At 38.1% G+C, this 23,282-nt stretch overlaps 1 protein-coding gene across 2 annotated transcripts in view; it reads left to right on the forward strand.

Moving 5' to 3' along the window:
- Positions 1–23,282, forward strand: part of LOC117421526 (follistatin-related protein 5-like) — a 239,073-nt gene that overhangs the window by 90,435 nt on the left and 125,356 nt on the right. For both annotated transcript variants that reach the window (XM_034036037.3, XM_059031278.1), the window contains exon 5: positions 22,077–22,273. In XM_034036037.3, the coding sequence (XP_033891928.3) occupies positions 22,077–22,273 (197 nt within the window). The remainder of the gene's footprint in view (positions 1–22,076; positions 22,274–23,282) is intronic.

Consider the following 23,282-nt stretch of genomic DNA (forward strand, 5'->3'; position numbering starts at 1 on the left):
AAATAATGGAAACATTTTAGCAAAATTAGCAGTATGGGATGTATGCCTAATATAAATGAAATACATTAATAAATATAGAAATCAATGTGCAATGTGTAGTCTTCCATTTTTTGTGAAAGAAAAGAATAGAAGGCTTTTATTGTTTCAGTCCAAAAATAATCGTATGAGTTGTTTGCTCTTAGTTTTGTAGCATTATGGTTTTATTTTATTTTTTTCCTGTAATTTCCATCCCATTACAAAAACCAAAGTTAATCAAGAAAAAAAAAAATGAGCATTAGCATCCATTACATTTTTGTGAACCATTTCAGAATGTTCAATTTCAAACAAAATGGCTGCACAACTAAAATAGCATCATGTTTATTTTTCAAAATCTTCATAGTGTAAGGGAATGTTTTGCAATCCTAAGGAATATTATATGCTTTATCAGGATATCCATATTTAAAACAGCAAATGCGGAACAGTAAGGCAGATACACAGCTGGAAGTTTGGCGTAATCCTCATGGTGTATTTTGCCGTCTGCCAAGTCATTCCCCAGTTGATTTGTGACCAAGATATGTGAATACAAATATTAAAACAATCGATATTATGTTGAAAAAGATATTTCATCTCTACGTTTAGCAGTCAGCAACGATTAATAGGGTTTGTTGTAAACATTAAAGGGTGTTCTGTAACATTTAAGATAGTTATCTAAAAGCTGATTTCATGAAAACATGAGAATTTGTTAGAAATGAAATAGTAAGTTTTAAGTTTGTATGGAATCAATAGAAAGTGTTTTTTACTTGATGTTCAGCACCTGGACTTTCTTCATTAAAAATAGAAATGTAGGCAAACATGATATTAACAAATATTACATTTTTACACTAGATACATTTGAAGTGCCCGTCAAATCAATGTTTTGTGGTCATTTGCATTTCATCATTTTAATATTTAGAATAAGAGTATAGAATATTGTTTTTTTGTTCAAGTAAATTTCAGATATATAATATGTCATTGTATATCTGATTTATTAATGCCTTTTTTCTCTGATAAAGCTGTGGTTTCCTTAGTAATACAAGTAGAAATAAAATTAAGTAGACTGGCTTACTGAAGCTCAAGGTCTCATACATATTTAACAGCACCCCACTCACAAAATGGATAATTATCATTCAGCAACAGAATACCAGTACTTTGAATTGTCCCTTGATAATCTCTACAAACTCTAATCACTACAGTTAGCATGTAATGTACATTGCTGCTTATCAAAGTGTCTGACATCCTCTTGTTTCATTCCAGTGCACTGTATGAATTTTAATTCCAATGTATTTAAGACAGTAATGCTAAAACCTGGCAGGATGCTGACTCCTTGAAGAGTGAAGCTTAATTTCAAGATGACACTCATTTTATAGAGAAAACTACTTTTTATTATTGAATTATTTAATCTGCGATATTATGGGGCAAGTACAGCATGGAAGAGGGGGTCTTGATCTCAGTTCAGCTCCTCCTACATGGCACAAAGCAACCCCAGCTCAACAGAGGAAGGAAAGTCAACAAGGTGCAAAAGCAGGAGGAGAGGATGAGGTGTGTAAAGGCCGTTTCCAAGGCAAAGCAGGGAGAATGGATGAGATGGTAGAGTATGGAACAATGCAATACTGGCTGGCAAGACCTATGGACAATGGAACAGAGCAGGATCAGTTTCCTGATCAGGTCAACATATGATGTTCTCTCATCACCACAGAACCTAAACCTCTGGGTAGGAGAGGATCCCTCATGTCCTTTGTGTTCATCACCTTCAACAGTAAGGCACATTTTGACAGGATGTAAGGTGGCTCTTAGCCAAGGACGGTTTACTTGGCACCATGACCAGGTGTGGTGGTGTTTGGCCTTAGCATTAGAAGACAAGCGTAACATGACCAATAAGTTGCCACCAATTCCATCAAAACATTACGCACAAAAGACAACATTCCTCCGCCCAGGAGAGCAACCGCCAAGAAAAGGTGTTACAACCAAGCCTCGTCCAGGACAACTGGAAGCTGATAGAGACTGGAAAATGCTGGCAGATTTTGGTCAACGGCTTATTTTTCCACCTGAGATTGCCACCATTAACCTTCGACCAGATATTGTCTTGTGGTCTGGATCAGCACGCCTTGTTCACCTGGTAGAGTTAACAGTGCCATAGGAGGATACCGTAGATGAGGCGTATTAGAGGAAGAAACTGCGGTATGCTCAACTAGCCGCTGAAGCGGAACAGCAAGGATGGAGAGTCCGGGTTTACCCAGTGGAGGTGGGTTGTCGAGGATTTGTGGCACACTCTACAACCCGGTTTCTCAGAGAAGTTGTTTTCAGTCTCCAAGAGTTGCGTCGCACACTGAAGAACTTATCTGAAGCAGCAGAGAGGAGCAGCAACTGGCTGTGGTTGAGACAGAAAGATTCTGGGTGGAGATCTCAAGCACAATAGAAAGAAAGAAACGCTGATGTACGGGTAAGTAAGCTGTGTTGAGTTGAGTGGGGGACGGAGTGGGGTGATGCTGGGACGCCAGAATCACCATCGAGCCCTCTTGAAGTGTCGTGGGCTAGTCGACGAAACACCAAGGATGGAAGGTGCCCAATTGAAGACCTCAGAGATGTACCCTACTTAGCTCAATCCAGACGGTTGTCATGCTGATGCGCTGGGGAGACCGCAATGTGGTTGATCCCCGGAGCCAGCATCGCAGCCGTTGTGTGTGCTGATGCGCTGGGGAGGCAAAATAAGCTGATCCCTGGAGCCAGCATTACACTTCAGGCATCAACACCTCAGATGCAGGTGAGAGCAGTAGTGGTCAGTAAATTACCAAAAAAAAAAAAAAAAAAAAAGAATTGCCGAACACTGCAAGACATTTTTAAGCCAATCATAGCCAGTTCTGGCTGATGGCTGGATGCTACTTTGCACGTGCACAGCGGATTTGGGTGCTCACATTTCTGAGCGAGCACAGCCCAGCTTCAGCCCATGAAACAGATGGGATGTACGGCATTGTTTATGTGCCAGTGTCACCTGAGAGGGAGAAATGAAACACACATCCTCCAGAAGAAGGGAAGCGCAATTCATTAGAACATAAGAAAGTTTACAAACGAGAGAAGGCCATTTGGCCCATCTTGCTCGTTTGGTTGTTAGTTGCTTATTGGTTCCAGACCCTCACAATTCTCTGTGTAAAAAAGTGCCTCCTATTTTCTGTTCTGAATGCCCCTTTATCTAATCTCCATTTGAGAACCCTGGTCCTTGTTTCTTTTTTTCAGGTCAAAAAAGTCCCCTGGGTCAACATTGTCAATACCTTTTGGAATTTTGAAAGCTTGAATCAGATTGCTGCGTAGTCTTCTTTGAACAGATTCAATTATTTTAGCCTGTCTGCATTAGGGATGTCACGGTATCAAATTTTGATGCTATGGTAACCGTCAAAAAATATACCACAGGTATCGTAGTACCGCGGTATAATGTAATTTTTTTGTAATCCATTTTTAAATGGCTATTTAAAGAAATACACTCAAGTCAAGTCATTTTTTAACAAGAAAACTATGTTTATCAGTTTGGACAGCATCCTATTACTTAAGAAAAGCAAAGTGTTACCTAGCAATAGCGAATCAAGTGTGTTTTAAGACATGCTGTGCCTGCCCACTGATCTCTCAGCAGAGTGCAAAATAGAGTGACACTGGAATGAAACTTCAGTCCTGTCAAAAATGTTCCTGTTTCATCCCACCCCATGAAAGAGTCATAATTTCCAATCCTGACCCATCCTGTTCTATCAGTCTGATATATCTGCCTGTTTGATGGTAGGCAATTTTCGACTGAATTTGCCAGGTGAATTCATTGACATTGCTTGCAAACAGTGATGGCATGTGTTGGGAACAAGTAGAGATTAGAAGCAAAACACAGAATATTTAATCACACAGCGACTTTCTGGTATGAATTAAGAAGCTCTAAAAGTATGATTATTACTTATATGATTATTATTTTTCATTCGTTTTTGTTTTCAGTAAAGTCAAAATTAAATTACGTATTTTTCAAGGATGCAGTTTTAGAAATGTATTTCTACAGTGCTTAAACTTAGAACACGGTTTAAAGTAGTAAAGAGAAATAAGTACTTACTTGTTTACCATGCTGACATCATTTATTCCTTTTCGAACTTAATGTAAAAGAGGAAAAACAAATTTGGTCTGCGATAGCTGTTGGGTGTTGTGTGGGGGGGTGTTTTACAGCCAGTTGTGGCTGCAAAGACAACAGGGCTAACCAGTGATTGGATGATGTTTTGTTGGGTGGGTTTTTATTGTGCACAGGTTTCCTTGTAACTGTAATATTGTTTGTGTAAAAAAAAGGACTCGTTGTTAGTATCTCCGAGTCACGGAGCCAAATGTCCGAGTCCGAGTTACGTAAGGTCGAGTCCGAGTCTTTTGCTGCCGTGACTCGGACACGAAAAATGCGACTCGAGTCCTAAAAGTCTGATATTAATATAGGAATCTATTTTTGCTATTTTTTTTACTATGCGTGAACACTAATGACTAAGACTGGGATTTTGTTAGAGAAATTTGTACTAAAAATCATGGAGCAGTCACAGTAAATTTGTTCAAAATCATGGAGGAAAGGGGAAGTGGTGTGTTAAGTCACAGGTGTGAAAATTCAGCTTTTTTTTTTTTAAATACAATACATCTACATAAAAATAAAATGAGTCTGTCTATATAAGTAGGACCTGACAGCTATTTTGTTTCCAGTGTTTTTCCATAACTGGTAAAACGTTGTTGCATTTCATTTCACTGACAATTTCGTAGTAAGCACGGTATTTACACTGTGCTACACACTTATCTTCAAACAGTGGAATGGCCTCAAACACTTACGACATCTTACTCAGCTATGCTTACATACTTTTCTTAATTTGGGTCAAAGATCTGACCGACATTCAGCGCTGTCAGAGCTGAAGTGTGAACTTTAACCAAGCTAGTTCAACATCATTAGTTAAACCGTGAAAAAAGCGTGTTTTTTTTGTTTTTTTTTGGTTAAGGTGGAATTTCAAGTGGTGTTGGTAAAGTTACTACTAAAATCACGGACACCAACAAAAATCAAAGAATCTGTGACACCCCGTGACCACTGTGACTTTATCCCAGCCTTACTAATGACAGACTGACTACGTGCATCCCTGTTTGTGAGATAGTGAAATCTGCTACACAAGCAATGGCAGCAGTGGAAAAAACAAAGTACAAGAGTGTCGAACATTTCAAGATCAATGAAAAACTGTCTTTTGTGCAAACAGTCCATTGGAGTCATGAAAGACTATGATGTTAAACGCCACTACAAAACAAAACACACAGGATATACTACTAGCACAAGTGGTACTGTATTCCACTATACTTTAAGTAGGCTTTTGAGCAGTGTTAGACTGGGGAATGGACACAGTCCACTTACATTTTTTTTAAAGAATGTTATCATTGGGTTTCCCGAGTGGCACATCCAATAAAGGCGCTCCGCGTGGAGTGCAGGATGTGCCCTATAGTCTGGACGTTGCTATTCCTTTGCCGACCGAGGACGGGATCTTCCAGGGGGCAGCGTTCAATTGGCCGAACGCCGCCCGGGGGGAGGGAGGGCTAGGTCAGCCAGGGTGTCCTCGGCTCACCGCTCACCAGCAACCCCTGTAGTCTGGCCGGGCGCCTGCGGGCTTGCCTGTAAACCTGCGTTGTCCTCCGACGCTGTGGCTCTGGGTGGCTGCATGGTGAGTCAGCAGTGTGTAAAAAAAACGGTCGGCGGTCAGCTGATGGCACACGCTTCGGAGGACCTTCATTACAGTGAATATGTGACGTAAAGGCCTTGTTAGTTCCACCTCTCTCTTTTTATGGACGATATATCTTTGTTCTCCTGTCCTAACATTTTTTTAAACATTACAACAGACATTTAGTGTAGTTAATACCTGTGTTTTATTTTTAATGTTAAAATAATTTTCTTTGGCACCAGTTATGTGATGTGAAAAGTCAGATTGTTTTCCAAATGGTTTCATGTGGGTACATCCTGCATTAACATTTTTGAAAATCCAGTACTGGCTCGAATATAGCCTTGCAGCCAAATAATATTTCTCAAGAACAAGCAAGAATAGCCCTCCTAGTTTAGAGAGTGATTGTCATTTTCTTTATTCTAGGCTGGGAACCTTCCAGAGAAAATCTACCCAGCAGTGAGATTGGCAGCATTTTACAGTTTAGCATTTTCTACTATTAATTATAATTATTATACCAATTATTGGTAGCCTAAAACTTAGTTCCAGTCTTCACACAATATAATGATTTACATGCAAATTTACATTTTCCCATCCAACTAACAGTATGATTTTTCATGGGCCCAGGCTCCCCAATTAATATCGTCATCGTTTTAGGTGTAAAATTAACTGCAGTGGCACTGTAAAAGTAAAAAAAAAAAAAGAAACCCTAGGGGCTTTGCCCCTGGACCCCACTGGGAGCCTGATAGTTCCCAGACTTCTTGCGCGTAGGAAAACGTGCAACGTTGGACCACATTGCATAACCCTGTAGAGTCCACTCACTATTTTCTGTAGGGGTCTAACCCTACTTTTGAGACCAGATACGCTACCATATGCAGTATATTTTATATTTCAGTTTAACTTTTCAGTTGGAATATATATATATATATATATATATATATATTTGGTTTTAAGATGCTATGAAAAAGGTGGTATTTTTTGTTTTACTATGATATCAGAATTTGCATTCATAAATATTATAAAGAACATAATACAGTATAGCATTATTAAAAGTGTATTGTGAGCAGTTCTAAAACTGGTACTGTTTTGGATCTGATAGTGCACTAGTATTTAACTGATTGCAGTACAGTGCTTACATTTTGTTTAAGTGTTTGAAACATGATGGTATCAAACAGAAATGTTAAAATTCTACAGTAACCAAACAAATACTCTACCAGTTTACAAAATTCATGAACATTAAGTTGAACTTAAGAGTGTAAAATACACTTTATACATTAAATGTCTTTAAGATTGTTTTGCAATGTTTGCATTAGAAACATAGTATGAAATAATATATATTGTGATGCTTATGAATAGAGCATTGTAATTAGGTTTATTAAATATTTTTAGTCAATAAATGCATACAGTATTTTGTGTCCTTTTTTCCCACAAATTCTATATTTCAAACCCTGTGCTAGCCTATATAGTGTTACAGTAGCCTATAAGTACAACACATGCACTGGAAATATTAAACAAAGCCACATAATAGTAACCATTAAGGTCTTAGTGCTGTACATATAATGAAGTAATATACTACTACCAGTGCAACAGGTCACCAACATTTCTGGAGCAAAATAGGTGTTATGGGTGTGATTCGCCAAATATCATGGTCATAAATGTTTATGGCTTTAAAGTAGTTGGGGAGAGCTCTCCCTACAAGGTTAATTAGTCTCCACTTTGTGTACATGCCCTGGGAACCTTGTTGAACTGATACTGCTGACATTAGTGGAGTAAGCATAACAGAGTTCACCTGCTCTGCTTGTCTAGTTCACTCATTATAGGGTTAACTTCTATTCAGACAAACTATTGCTGGTTGAAAGAGTCTGTACACTACATACAAGAATTGCCTGAAAATAAGTAAAAAATAAAGTAAGTTCTATTCCTCCTCCGCACCGACAGTACATAAATCGATAAATTGCTCTTAGCATACATTTTTTAAGTAGCTCAAGAGACATACAATATGAATGCTGTACAGTTTGAGAACTTCACATTTGATGGATTTTCAACTTTATTTTTACATTGTTAAAACAAGGTGTTTGACACAATGCAGTGAAACTGGCCTCTCCCACTACTTGGTTGGGCCCTAACAATAATGGTGCCAAATTAAACAATCCCTGCAAATATTTTCCTAAAAACAGAGATGCAATTAAATAAATATTGTAAACACATTAACACATGTATTGGTAAACATTTGTTCTGACAGCATAATTGCCCAAAGTTTTATTTATAATCTGCTATTAAAAATTCAAAGGCTAGGTCCACCAAATGAGTAGTCTTTAATAGTTGCTATATTGTATACATGTCTGTGATGGGGTGCCAGCCCGTCCCTATAATTTGTGTATTATTTCTACTGTTGTTTTCATTATGATTTTCATTATAATTCTTGTTTGTTTTGGATTGGCAGGGAGGGGGCTAAATTCCTCCCTGCAAAATACATGTGAGAATGTGGCTGGAGCCTTAATTAGTTAATTGTTAATTACTGGTTAATTGGACTCCAGCCACAGACCATAATAGCCAGGTGGAATCTTTGTCTGGGTGGAGTGGTTTGGTTTGGTTTGGTTTGGTTTGGTGAGGTGAGGTGAGGTGAGACACACAGAGTGAGTGTTACCTGTAAAAGTGTAATATAAATAAATAAATAGTTGAATTTGATTTATTTTGTTCCAGTGTTTTGTTGGAAACCTTTGTTTTGTCACACTCACCTTTGTCAAACCAAACCAAACCAAACCAAACCAAACCAAACCAAACCAAACCAAACCAAACCAAACCACTCCACCCAGACAAAGATTCCACCTAGCTTTTATGGTCTGTGGCTGAGCCCAATTAACCAGTAATTAACAATTAACTAATTAAGGCTCCAGCCACATTCTCACATGTATTTTGCAGGGAGGAATTTAACCCCCTCCCTGCCGATCCAAACCAAACAAGAATTATAATGAAAATCATAATGAAAACAGTAAAAATAATAATATTAACACAAATTATAGGGGCAGGCTGGCACCCCATCACAATGTCCCATTAAAGATAATGGTAGTCTACTACAGACACAAAGAGTCATGAGAAATTTCAGTCGTGTAGCATGCTAAAAAGTTTTTAATTCTGTCCAGTATTTGGTTAATGTAGAATGTTTTTTTTGCATCACTGCTTTCAGAAATCCATTTCTGATTCAGCCAGGTGTTACAGCAATGACAACTGTAGTTGGTTTTTAAGACTGCAATCAGTGACCTCTGATTTGGATAGCTGAGTTTGTCCCAGAACACTAACTTGATGTATGACTGTGCTGCAGGAACCAGAGGGGACTGAAAAAGCTTATGGAAACTAGCCCGGGCAATCTATTTTGCTGAGTGGCATCTTTTACAAAAATTATACAGCATTCCATTCAGTGGAGAAGTTCACATGGCTGTTGCAAGTCTTGAATTTTAAATTGAAACAGTAAAGCTGGAATTCAGCATTGAATCTATGTGACTTGATCTCTTGCAAGTAAGCAACAATTTAGAGCTCCTCTAGTAAAATAAACTTTGTAAATCCATTGACAAACGTTTTGACTATAAGTCTTACTGGATGTGTGGAGATTAGTCTCTGTGTGATGTGGTCTCCACCCCCAGAATGTTTAAGTCTCTTAATGGTCCTATTTTGTGTGTGCTTATTTTCCACGTATTAGACATTAATCTTGCATAGGTGTGAATTGGTCCTCTGTCCCTAGGTACAGTTGGTCACTTAAGCAAGGGAGGGAAAGAAAAAGGGGTAATTGTGTAGGTGACAAAGGCAGAATTTCAGTCATATGAAAAAAAGAGAAGAGAAAGGAAAGGATATGTGTATAGGTTTTATGTTTCCTTAGGTGGAAAACATTGTAATATTGAAAGCAAAACCCCAGCTAACAAAATTACATAAGAACATAAGAAAGTTTACAAACGAGAGGAGGCCATTCGGCCCATCTTGCTTGTTTGGTTGTTAGTAGCTTATTGATCCCAGAATCTCCTCAAGCAGCTTCTTGAAGCGAGCTACAGGCCACGGCAAGCATACTCCTGTAGCTCGCGAGATGGTCGGTCCAGATCTCTCTGTGAACCGTTAGTCCAGACGACCTCCACTTGCGCTCAAGCTTGCGACAGGCAGACTTAAGCAATAGAATTTCAAGGGTGTACCATGGGCAGTTTCAATCTTTCTTGATGGTTCTGGTTGTAAGCGGGGCAACAGTGTCAATGATATGAGTAAGGGTGGCATTGTAAAGGGTCACCGCATCATCAACTGAGGATGGGAGAGTACCAGTTAGAGGGGATGCAGAGACACATTCTGAGTTTCAGAAGATTCAGCAGATTCTTGGGATGGAAGGAGATAATAGTATCAGTAGCGGAGGAAAGAGCAGGGAGAATAATATTAGCAGTGATTAAGAAATGGTCAGAGAGAGATATCTGAGACAGAGAGATTGGAGATATCAAGGCCCCTGGTGATGAGCAGATCCAGGGTGTGTCCTTGGGTGTGAGTGGGGACGTTGACAGATTGAAAGATTCCAAGACATTTGGGAATCGTGTTGAAGTCAGTCACTAGGGGGGAGGAAGGCAAGTCAACATGAATGTTAAAGTCACCTAGGAGTAGGATTTTGTCAGTAGAAGTGCAGACGAGGGAGAGGAATTCTGAAAACTCAGCAATAAAAGCAGAGTTGCTCTTAGGTGGATGGTAGTTAACAACAAGGGTGAGGGACATGAGAGAGGGGAGTTTGATGGCGAGATGCTCAAATGAAGAAAAGGCAAGCAAAGAAAGAACTGAGGAAGCGAGCACAGAATTTGCAATAACAGCAGTGCCCCCGCCTCGGTCAGTGAGGCGAGGTTTGTCAAAGAGGGAATAGCCTTTTGGGGTGGCTAGATGCAGCGAGTGCATGTCATTTACAGAGTGCCAGGTTTCAGCTATACAGAGAAGATCAAGATTGGTATCGGTTATAAGTTCGCTGAGAAGCAGAGATTTGTAGTCAAAGAGTGACAATTAAAAAAAGGAGATTTTCAAGTTTGTAGCAGGCAGCGTAGGAGGAGAAGGAGTTATTAACAGTATGTGCAGCAGATACTTACCAGTGTTCATTCAAGGAGAGGAGAAAGAGTGAGCCTGCTTTGTCCAGGGGATCCAGACGTTAGGTTCAAGGTAGGAATGAGGCCTCTAGTAGCCACTGGGAGAGATTTGGAAAAGGTCCTCACTCTACTTGTCCTCGTTCTGACTGCCACAGCTCAGACTGCCCTTGGTCGTGTGGCCCTTAGACTGCCACAGCTCAGACTGCCCTTGGTCGTGTGGCCCTCAGACAGCTGGCGCTGGCGTTCTAAGACTGTTTGCCAATTTACACTATCCTGTAGGCCTCGAGCCATATGCTTGACACGATATTCTAATCAACCTCATGGTTCAACACAGCACAGTTTACAAAACTTTAATTACAATTTTTAAAGGCAGGGATAGTTAACCCAGCAACAACGATTTTAACTAGGAAATTAAATACAATCCACTTACCTGGTTATATGTTGAGTCGCCCAGCAGTAGCACAGAGTTCAGAAAACGAGCAGAGACTATGAGGTTTATTTGCTATGAAGTGTTTGTTTCTGTATCTGTGATGCACAGAAAAACATTAGGCCTATTTGCCAAAATACCCAGCAGTGCTAGAAAGGTTAGGTCTGCTCAAGGTAATTAATTTTCAAATTTTGAGAATTTCACACTACGAACAAAACTAAATACTATTTTCCAATAAACCATTTTCTTTCGTGAAATCTCTGTTCAACTACGATGTTTCAAATGTTTGCATTAGCTGGAACAGCCACACACCGGAAATAGCCAAACAAAGTCTAAATTTCCGTTGGCAGTAAGAGCAAGGCTCGAAAAATAATTTTAAAAAAATCTCATTTTGTTTATTTAATTGCTTAATTTTCGCACAGACATTATTTGTAACATTTGTTCTAATGTCAGTAAAGATTATAATTCTTTGCCCAAGACTATCACACTATCAGTGCATTTCTAAATAAAAAATATTTTTCAAGTGGATCTTTTTCTTTCCACCTGCGTAACTATCGAAACATAATTTATAGTGAAAATTAACTATCCATCTTATATATAAAAAACAAGAATACATATATGGGAAAAATAAATAAAACATTATTTAGAAAATACGGTAGGGAACAAACTTACCTCAGCTCAACTACCGCTGTTGATCTTAGTTTCTGGGCTGCGGCGACTGCGAGAGATTTCATGAGGGGCAGCAGGTTCATTTTGACAGTTGCATTACTTAATCACACATCTCTCTGATCGTATTTTCTTTACTTATCCATGTATGTACTGTATGTGCTTGTATTTGTTGAGTTTATGTCACGTTACTTCGGGTGGTCAAGATTTCAATTCTCATCAAAGCAGAGACAGGCTATTTATATTTTTTGTTTAAGCGTGACACAGTACAAAAATAACACAAATTAAATTATATTAAATTAGCAAAACTAAATAAAAATAAAATGTGAAAAAAACTAATTATTTTTATGTATTATAAATTGATTCATCTTTTTTAAACGAAAGTTCCGGAAACGGACAAATTAAACGTGCACACAACGTTATTCTGCAATGTTCAGGAAGACCTTGAGGTAACTTATATACAACTTTGTATATAATACGACCAATATATTATTTTCCAGCAATGTCTGTAGCACGTCATATTGGTACAACCAAAACAGTACCTAAACACAACGTCGCCAGAACGTAGTGTGTTAGCTGAGACCAGACTGGATCAATGATTTCATTTAAAGAATACGGGTAAACATGTAGCTGCTTCCTATATTTCAATACTGAATTGTGAATCTTTATGAATTAACATTTAAGCGACTCACGCAGTGTTACATATGTTTATTTTCACAAAATACCTTCTGGAAAGATACATAGCACGCTACAGTTGGCAATTATTATATTTGTGTTAAAAAGCCACACATGCATATGCGGAGATCTGATGTATAATGACAGCCCTGGTTAGTATTTTCTAAGCAAAGAAACCCTAAATAAGCAAATAACGTTTCAACATTGCAAAGGGGAAAAAAAACAAAACACGTACTCACCACAGTATATATTGAAATGTCCTTCAATCAAACAATTACAGTTGTCACTGGAGATACAGAACTATATACATATTCAACACATTTTCACATAGTATAAAGTTTTTAGAATAGTTTGTTTCTTAAAGGTTCATATACATAACTTTGCCCAAAATGATATGGTTATTATTTAAAAAAAAAGTTTTAAACAAATAAAAGACGAACATCACCCACTGTACAGCGCTAATGCAAAATGCCTACCGAAAAGCAAAAGTTGTGCCTATACAATTGAAAAGAAGTTGAATATTTTCATATTAAACGGTGAAGCATTGAACTTGTGTTTTTGTGGTACGTCAATTTTGTTTGGCATAATTATTTACATACCACGGTTTTCTCGTCCGGTTCCTCAAAATACTTCCAAACGTGGCTTTGCCTCGTTCCTTTGTTTAGAGATGCATTTTCTTAAAAAATGTAACAATGTAACAAAAAAAATGCTCGTCATTACAGCGTGGACTGGATACCGTACACGCCTACTACAGCATGAACACAGAGTGCCCACTGAAGCGCCAGATCGACCGAGAATAAACCCCGCCCCAGTGTCAACCTTTCTGTTGCACCAATTAGAAAAACTAATTGAAAAACTGGTTAATGGCCACCAAGCTTCCACCAAAGCTTATTGTCGCCACCTGTTGTTTGTTTTGATTATCGTTATTATGAGCCCAACACTTCTTGATTCCTGATTTTATTTATTTATTTATTTTGTATTTATTTATGACTGGTTAAATCTCCCTGTTTTCCTTTTATTTATTTATTTATTTTGTATTTATTTATGACTGGTTAAATCTCCCTGTTTTCCTATATACCTGACCATACCCCTATCTATTCTATTACCATCCCCTATGCCGTCCCTAAAAAAAATTATTCTGAATATTCAAAGCCCTCAACTCTCCCCCTACCTCTAATTTCACTTCCCCATATCTAGCACATTCATACATAACCACATATATCCTCACTATACATTCCTCCGATGCTAATACCAATTACTTATTAGCTTTCCATTCACACTTTCCTGCTATACTTGGAGAACTTAACGAAATATCAATATTGCTCATATTCCCTGTATATACATCCATCCTCATTGCGTCCCCATTATTAAGTATCACTAAATTGCTATCATCAATACATTCTTCTATAATCTTCCTATCCCTTTTACCACTACCCCACAACTCAGTATGCCCTTTTAGATCTCCACGTACCAAAATCGGTAAATTATGTTCTGTTTTCACCAATAACTTTAACTCATCTAAATCAATCATTTTACACGGATTGTATATATTCACTACCCTGATTTTTCCATTATTTACTACAATATCTACTATAATACCTTCAAATTTTTTACAATGTGTTACCCCCTGCACATATCTAATACCTTCCTTGATAAATATGCAGACTTCTAAAATTCTAAAATCCAATAGTTTTTTTTAAACATGTCTCTTGCACACAAATGGCATCTGGTTTCGCCGGAAAGGAGTATATATATTTTTTAAACTCTTGACCATGCGCAATTAATCTATGTGCATTCCAGTGTACAATTAAAAACACCATTATTATTAACCTAATCATTCTTATTTCTCTCATTAACACATCATGTACACACTCTGATTCTGGTCTGATTTTGCTAAATTTCAAGTGTCTTTCAGCTGCCTTTACTACTATTTTAATTTTCTCTGTCCTCTTTACAGTTTACTGGCATTGTCACACATCTGAATCTTTGGCACTTAAAACATCTTAACGGTGCTGGAATATACTGTTTTACCATAAATGACTGGAAGCTCATAAATACGCTACTATTGTGAGAATGTTTTCTCCTTCAAAAGTTAACATCACAGTACCTGTAGTTACCGTACCACCGTCCCTTTTAATTTTAAATCTCTTTCTTTTTTCATTTCATTTTTAATTTCTTCCTCTGAGATGTCTTGTAGAACTCCATAAATTACCCCTTTTGTTGTTAACTTACTTTTAGGTAACTGGCATTTTATTTTTACTTTATCTAACATTTTTAACTCCAGCAATTTTTTTTCATTTCAGCCTTTGTTTTACACACTACCAACAAATCACCTTCCTGAATTTTCTTTGTCTTTTCAATGTTCCCAACCGCACTTTTAATCCACTTAGCAATTTTTAGCAGATTTATCTCTCCAATTGGTTTTTCTTCCTCTAAAGCTTTCATAATTACTACATATTCTCTAACATTACTTTCAGCATTCCCCCTACTTTCCTGCGTTTCATCTTCAGTTTTACTTTCTGTTATACTTTTCCTATTTCTTTTCAACTGATTATTTTTTTCTTTGTTTCCTTTTCCCCCTCTCCTCCACCTCCTCCTCCTGCATATTTTTATCCACACTTTTATGTTTGTCTGTGCTCACAATAACGTTTACTTTCTCTCCTTGTTCTACCGTCCTCCGATATGCCACACTGCTATGATACGACTAATATGAATAAATAAGAAAATAAGTGTTTGGTGAAATTTGTCACATGACCGGTTATACGTCTAGCATATTATTCAACGTTTAACCACTTCTTTGGAGTTTATACATTTAAACGCTTAAAATTCCTGTCTCTAAAGCTCCCCTGCAAAACATCTAGCTGCAGGTTGTGAGGAAATTTTATCAAATTGTATAGGTATAGATACTTTAATGTTAGGAAAATTAGGAGGATAACACACAGGCCATGTGTGACCACATTTTATTCTGAAAGTGACTTTATTTTTGCTGTTTTCAAAAGCACTTCTTTGTATAGTTAATATGTAAGCATTTATGTTTGAATTTATTGTTTATATATAATCTATTTATGATTAATTATACATTAATTCTATAGTATACTGTTTATTGATGTACCATCTATTCAATCTCTGCTTTCTAAAATACAATAATGCATTATTATCTTTTGCTACCTCTCAAAAGATGATCTACTGTATACCATGGACACACACGTTTGTGATAAAAATGATTATGATAACATGTATTATGTACCTGTTATCCATCAAAGTCAACATGTCAATATCTCCCCTATATCAAATGTGAATTCCTAAACAGTTCGATCCATTCTCTAATGTGCCCTGTGCACAATTATACAGTACAATGAGTTAGGTATCCCCATTCTAGTGAATGTTACCTTTAAAAAATCCATTAATTCTTATTAAGAGAGCAAGAAATCTATGTATGTGCTTTTTTTGTTTGTTTTGTTGACAGTTTTAAAATAACCATACATACTACTGTTCAGTAAGTGATTAAGAGAAATGTACAGTTGTATAATTACTAATTGATTTTCCTTATTTTATCTGCTACTAAAAAATACAAACAATATTGTATGGTTAATTGTACAATAGATGTCCATACTACACAGACACATTACCCTGACCTGGTTTTATGACACAAGAGGGTGTTCAATTTACCTTAATCTTTTAGTTTCAACTTAACTTCTATGTTAAACTCAGATTTTTAACCATTAATATCTCAGCAATGGTAGGGGATAGAGTGATGTCTTTTGGAACATAAACACTTTGTGACATTGTCCCCAAGTCTTCAAACTGTCTTTCAAAGTATTTTAAAGAGGGGTCAAAACATTAATATTGCCCCTGTGTACAATGCAAATTATAATGTACATTTTCAGCAGACCTGGAGAAGAAACTAAAAGCTATAGTACCCGGCGCCAAGGTAGCAGCTGTCTGCTGTCTTAATTTCCTACAGTGGTTGGACCTTGATTGGATTTATAGTTTTAATGTTTTGATTTTAATGTCAGCTTTTGTTGCGTGTAAATTCGAGTGTATGAGAGGTGTTGGTTTTTCATCAGGTGAAAGACGCACGCCCATAACACAAGGCGCTGTGTGAGGATGCTTCAACTAATTTCAGTCCACTGGAGCTGTTTTATACCCCAACATTTGTATTTTCTTTTAGAATTAATGAAGAAAATGAGTAAAAATTTAAATCTTAACCCATTAATGCCTAGCGTCCCATATATGGGACGGGGTGAAAGTGTGCATCTCCTCGGGTGTGTGTTCACTGAAATGAAATAATGAAACCTGTAAAATATTCCCCTCTTATAGTTCTATTATTCCTGCTTTTATTATTTGGCTGCCAGGTTTTTTCTTCCCTCGGCATCAAATGCAATCTTTCAAATTGAGCAAAAAACGCAAAGAAGCGATAGCTTGGAGATATTGATGTAAATCTATTTAGCCATTATCTTTCATTCTTATTTTTTCATGAATTTATGTTGGTCAGGGTGTGCCGTAGCTGTACATAATCATTTTATAAAAAAAAATTGCATGTTGTCTAAACTGAGCATTGTTTTTGTAGCGTCCCATATATCAGACGCCAGGCACAGATGCATACAGGTTTTTTTCTGTGGTAATATAACAGAGTGAAGATGTATGTAATATGTTGCAGTCTCACAAATGATGAAAAGTGATAGATTCGAAGAGATCCTCAGATATTTGCACCTTGCTGATAACAGCAGACTACCTGTTGGAGACATGCTTGGCAAGATAAGGCCATTCTATGAAATGATGAATGAGAGATTCCTCAAGGCCTTCCAGATTGAACAAAATCTGTGTATAGATGAAGCCATGATTCCCTATTATGGGAAGCACTCAGCTAAACAGTTCATGAAAATCAAACCAGTCCAGTTTGGTTATAAGCTGTGGTGTCTGAATATTCACCAATTCTACCAATCGTGTGAAAGCAACATGATGGAATGGTAACAGCGTGGTCACGATGGCATTGTCAGCCAGTAATGCCTATTGGAAAGGCAAAGCGCTACTCTCAGGCTGAGAAAAATGTGATTGAAGTTGATGAGCCACAGGTAATTCGATACTACAACATGGGTGGAGTTGATAGAATGGACCAAAACATTAGCTACTACAGAATTTCCATCCGCTCAAAGAAGTGGTGGGTGCCCTTCTTTATGTTCATGCCTGATGTGGCCATACAGAATGCATGCCTTCTGTATAGGAACTCTGCAGGGCACAAGAATAGATCCCTGGACCTGCTGGCTTTTCAAAGGGAAGTGGTAAATGTGTACAGGCTAAAGTTTTCAGCTGCGGCGAGGAATGCTCCTGGCATTGGTCGGCCACTAACTGCAGGACGTCAAGGAAAGGAGAAAGTGCCCAAAGCTGTGCGACGGGATGAACAAGGTCACTACCCAAAAACAAATCAGACGCAGAGAAGGTGTGCTCATTGCGGCAAGAAGGCTAAAGTTGCATGTTGCAAATGTCATGTTGGACTGCACATTGACTGTTTCAAGCCATTCCACCAACAGTAATTGGCAAAGTGGTGTCAGAGGTCCCCAGTTTGTTTTCACTATCTGTTGACAGAATATCAGGTTGAAATAAAAATATCAAATTACCTATATTACAACATGCTGTAAAGTAGGTTATGCTATGAGTTATGTTTTTTTACCACATACTTGTTGATACAATTAAGTTGTTTACTTTGAGTTAATTGATTGAAATGAGAGTTCTTGTTATACAATACGAGTTATTGATATAAAGTATAATAAATGGAAGTTATTGTTAGATAATATTGTGGACAGGCATCCACGGGGGGTGCAGAATTGGCAACCATAGGCGGTGCAGGCTTGGCAGCCCCAGGAGGTGCAGGCTTGGCACCCCCATGCAGTCCAGGCTTGGTAGCCCCAAGCGGTGCAGGCTTGGCATCTCCAGGCGTTGCAGGCTTGGCATCCCTAGGCGTTGCAGGTAGAAGCAGCTGCAGTTCCTCTCCCTCTGGTGGTGGAGGTAGCTGCAGCTCATCTGGTGGTGGAGGTAGAAGCAGCTGCAACTCCTCTCCCTCTGGTGGTGGAGGTAGTGGTTGCTCTTCTGGCAGTGGATTCAGGAGCTGTAGGTAGTCTCCCTCTGGTGATGGAGGCAACGACAATACTGACCTCAGTGCGGGGCACTCCGGCCACTGTTCCTCCTCCCCCTCCTCCTGGAGGGGGCAGTTGACCGGGAAGTTCACACACTCCCCGCAGGTGGGTCACCAATTCAGTACCTTGAGAAGGCGAAGGGAAGCATCCCAATGGCCCTCCGGCAGTGGTTCATCCTCCATTCCTGGGAGGGGGCATTTGGTTGGGAAGTTACTCTGCTCCAAAATGTTAATGGCCATAGTGACCGGCTGCTCGGGTTCCCCTTTGTTTTTGAGGAACCACTCCATGAGGGTGATTGTGTCCACCTTCATTCGTCCAAAAAAAAACACAACATAACATAACCTGGGTGGGTCTGCTAAAATGTATGTTCTTAAAATTGGGGAGGGAGGTTCCATCTTTGTGCTGCTACTCAGTGAAGAAATATAACCACGGTTGAAATACAAAGTACTGACATTTAATCTATATATTCAGTCTCCCATAAGTAACAGAAGGTACAATACTTTGGTCACTTTATATGATATATGTATTTATAATTTTTTATTTACAAATTTTACATAAAAAAATATCTGTTATATCTAATGTCTTTGTTTATCTGAGTGCAGTATAAATTTGTATGCCTAAAGAATATCATTTCCAGTGTATGTATGTCTTCATATAAGAAAAGTAGTTTGTGTGTTTATTTAATTTATTTAGTGTTTTTTTTCTGTTTTAATGTTCTTTTTAATCTTTTTAAGACTATTTTGCAAATGTTTTATACATATACTGGGACATTATTTCTTTTATGTCCAAAAGTAATTGGTGGAACAGTTGTAATGACAATTGATTTAGTATGCTAATTATACAAATAAATTTGTTGCGTTCATACCATTTGCTGTTTTTTTTAATGGATTTAATAACTTTGTAATGTCTATTTTAAAATCATGTTTCACAGTTGATACTTATTTTTCTCGTTCTTTCACCTTCAATCCGTAATAATTTGAAAATTGGCTAGTCCGTTATAACTCCACGGACACTGGTGATCTTAATCACTATTACTGATGTGGAAGGACAGCTTTCTCCGTCTGTATTACACTAATCAACTACCAGATGCTTTGGGACAAAGTTATGGTGAACGATTTTCCAGTTTTATGCTCCTGTGCCAGTCTTTGGGGAGTATTTTTCATATGATTAGTTATGTTATATGTGATGTCACACATACACATAATGTTGCAGAGTTAAGGTTGCGTGTCAACCTTTAACTCGCAATTTCCTCACTTTTGAGGGTTTTGCTTGAGTAACCTTACGTTACTTTAACACAGTTTTTGAAATTAATTTCCCTCTCTTAGCCCACTATAAAGTTCAGTTTCATTCGTTCAGTGATCCATCTGCTTTTTTTTCCATCTGATGATGAAGATATCCTTCTGCCTGGTATCGATGGCTGAAGTGTAATGTTGGCTCCAGGGATCAGCCTATTTTGCCTCCCTGGCACATCAGCACACACAACAGCTGCAATGCTGGCTCCAGGGATCAAAACCACAGTGCGGCCTCCCTAGCGCATCAGCATGACAACTGTCTGGACTGAGCTGAGTAGGGTACTTCTCTGGGGTCTTCAAGTGGGCACTTTCCATCCTTGGTGTTTCATCGACTAGCACACAACACAGTGATTCTGGCGCCCCAGCATCACCCCCTCCGTCCCCCACTGTTAAGCCCAGCTTACTTGCCTTCCTTTACATCAATGTTGCTGTCTTTCTACTATGGTTGAGGTCCCCAACCAGAATCTTTTCGTCTCAACCAGAGCCAGTTGCTGCTCCTCTGTGCTGCTTCAGATAAGCTGTTCCGCTTCAGCAGCTAGTTGAATGTACCAAAGTTTCTTCCTTTCATATGCCTCATCCACAGCATCCTCCCATGGCACTGTTAACTCTACCAGGTGAACAAGGCGTGCTGATCCAGACCACAAGACAATATCAGGTCGAAGGTTAGTAGTGGCAAATCTCAGGTGGGAAAATAAGCCATTGTCCAACATCTGCCAGCATTTTGCAGTCTCTAGCAGCTTCCAGTTGTCCTAGACGAGTTTTGGTTTTACTACCTTTTCTTGGAGATTGCTCCCCTGGGTGAAGGAATGTTGTTCTTCGTGTGGCATATATTGCTGGCATGGATGGCAACCTGTTGGTCATGTTGCGTTTGTCTTCCAATGCTAAGGCCAAACATCGCAGCACCTGGTCATGATGCCAAGTAAAGCGTCCTTGGCTAAGAACCACCTTACATCCTGTCAAAATGTGTCATAAGGTAGCTGCCAATGAACACAAAGGACACCACGGATCCTCTCCTAACCATAGATTAAGGTTCTGTGGTGATGATAGAACATCATATGTTGACATGATCCTGCTCTATTCCATTGTCCATAGATCTCCCTTGCCAATCTTGCGTTGTTCCACACTCCCATCTCATCCATTCTCCCTGCTTTACCTGGGAAACTGCCTTTACGCATGTCATCCTCTCCTCCTGCTTTTGCACCTCGTTGACTACCAGCTTCCTCCGTTGAGCTGGGGCTGCTTTGTGCCATGTAGGAGGAGCTGAACTGAGACCAAGGCCTCCTCTTCCATGCTGTACTTGCCCCATGATATCACTGCTACGAAGGGTAGCCTTTGCATCTTCCACAGTTTCCTTTGCCACCCACTTTCTTCCAGTTTTCAACACAGTTGCTGCGTCCCTCACACATTCGTCATGTGACTCTACCAATGTTATTTTCAATCGAACCTTGACGTTATAAGTGTAAAAGTGTAAAAAGTTGTCAGGATGATAACAATTTTTTGGAATCCCGCTACTTACTCTTTAAGTAGCACAATGTGTTAATTACCATGCCAAATAAAAGTCAAATGTCAATAAATAAATAAATAACAATGGTAAATATGGTCAATTTGTATTTAACATGAGTATTTAAGTCCAATGCATGACTTTCTCTGCAGGTTGACTTGACACTTTCCCTTATGATCTTGGGTTTCAGTTATTGTTTGAACCAGTGTATCTGACGATTTCTACTTTATCTTGTCCGATGTTGTTTGTATTATTAAATAGTGCAGAGTTAATGGTTGGTTTCAACAAGTTTCACCCAAACATTGTTCTAATATATGAACAAAATGTCAGTGTTCACTTTTGATTGATACTTTCCTTGAAGTTGTAATTGTTTTGTATGTAACAAACTAGTAAATCATATTGTGCTTGATTTTTAAACATTATGTGTAAAGATGTTTATTTTTAATAAGTTGCTATTTTATCTTTGTGTTTTGTGTTTCAAATACCCTGAAAGAGTCTCTATAGAGATAAAAAAAAAAAATAAAAAATTACAGAAATATAGAATTAATAGTGCTGGAAGTAAAACTTTTTTTTTTTTTTTTTTCAGGTGACAAATGCAGGATAACTGACTATGGCAAACTAAAAAATAAGATGCTTGATCTGCAGAACCAGAAGTATGTCAGACAAGAAAATGTGGGGGAAAATGAAGACAAAATGTCCCTGAAGAAAGTGCTGGTAGACCTGATGTTCAAATACTTTGACTCGGACAACAGTGGTCTTGTTGACAGCAACGAACTGTCACAGGTGAGTAGTGTTACTTAAAGAATATGCATGGAAGTATGTAATAGGTAATATGTACTTGAAAACAAGAAACATTCAAATGCTACCGCACTTTTAGTAATCCAGTCTAACTGTATAGCCTGAAGTCTGCAATACACAAAGATGTTTTTAGAAAGGATTCTAACTCTTTATTACATGAGCATTATGGACCCCTTGTGCTCATTAGGAAGTTACCTGCTACAACCTTGTGAGAGTTTTCAAAGCAATGGTGACTTTACATCCTTACGAGACAAACCCCAGACAATTTTGGAAAAAATGGTCTTTCACTGTTTTGGTGATAAACATGTCTTGTAATACAAACAGACAAAATACATTAAGGGCTATTTGTAAAAAAATATAAAAAGGTTTTGTTCGTAAATACCTCTTTTTGTGGCACGTGTTTAATTTAGGTTATGGGAATGTATTAACAATATTTTTGGTTTTGTATTGTCTATACCCTTGATCGTGCTGTAACTCCAGATTTCGACCCAAACCCCATGATACGAACAACCTTACAACCCTAAATATTTTCTTTCTCTTCAGTACAGGTTTTCTTTCTTCTTTGCAATTCACCTTTTACTCGGTTTTCAGTTAGAAAATCCCTGGTCTATATAGTGGCATCTCTAAATATTACAGGTATACAAAACACTCTATTGTTAATAATAGGAAATTTATATGTAGTAGCAGTGCTTCCTTATCCACTTGACAGCACTAATTACCGAAAAGTAAAGTGGCTGTATGGTCCAGTGGTTAAAGAAAAGGGCTTGTAACCAGGAGGTCCCCAGTTCAAATCCTGACTCACTTACTGACTCATTGTGTGACTCATATATATATATACACACACACAGGATCAGCCAACAACAATATTAATGTACTTTTCATAATAATTGTCTCAGTTTTCTTTTAAAGCAAGTTTCAATGTTGATTAATTTCTCAGGATTTACAGCAATCCAAATGTATAGTACAATTGATATAGCCATTAACAAAGCTTTTT

Source organism: Acipenser ruthenus, chromosome 1, assembly GCF_902713425.1.
Source record: "Acipenser ruthenus chromosome 1, fAciRut3.2 maternal haplotype, whole genome shotgun sequence".
Classification (NCBI taxonomy): Eukaryota; Metazoa; Chordata; class Actinopteri; order Acipenseriformes; family Acipenseridae; genus Acipenser; species Acipenser ruthenus.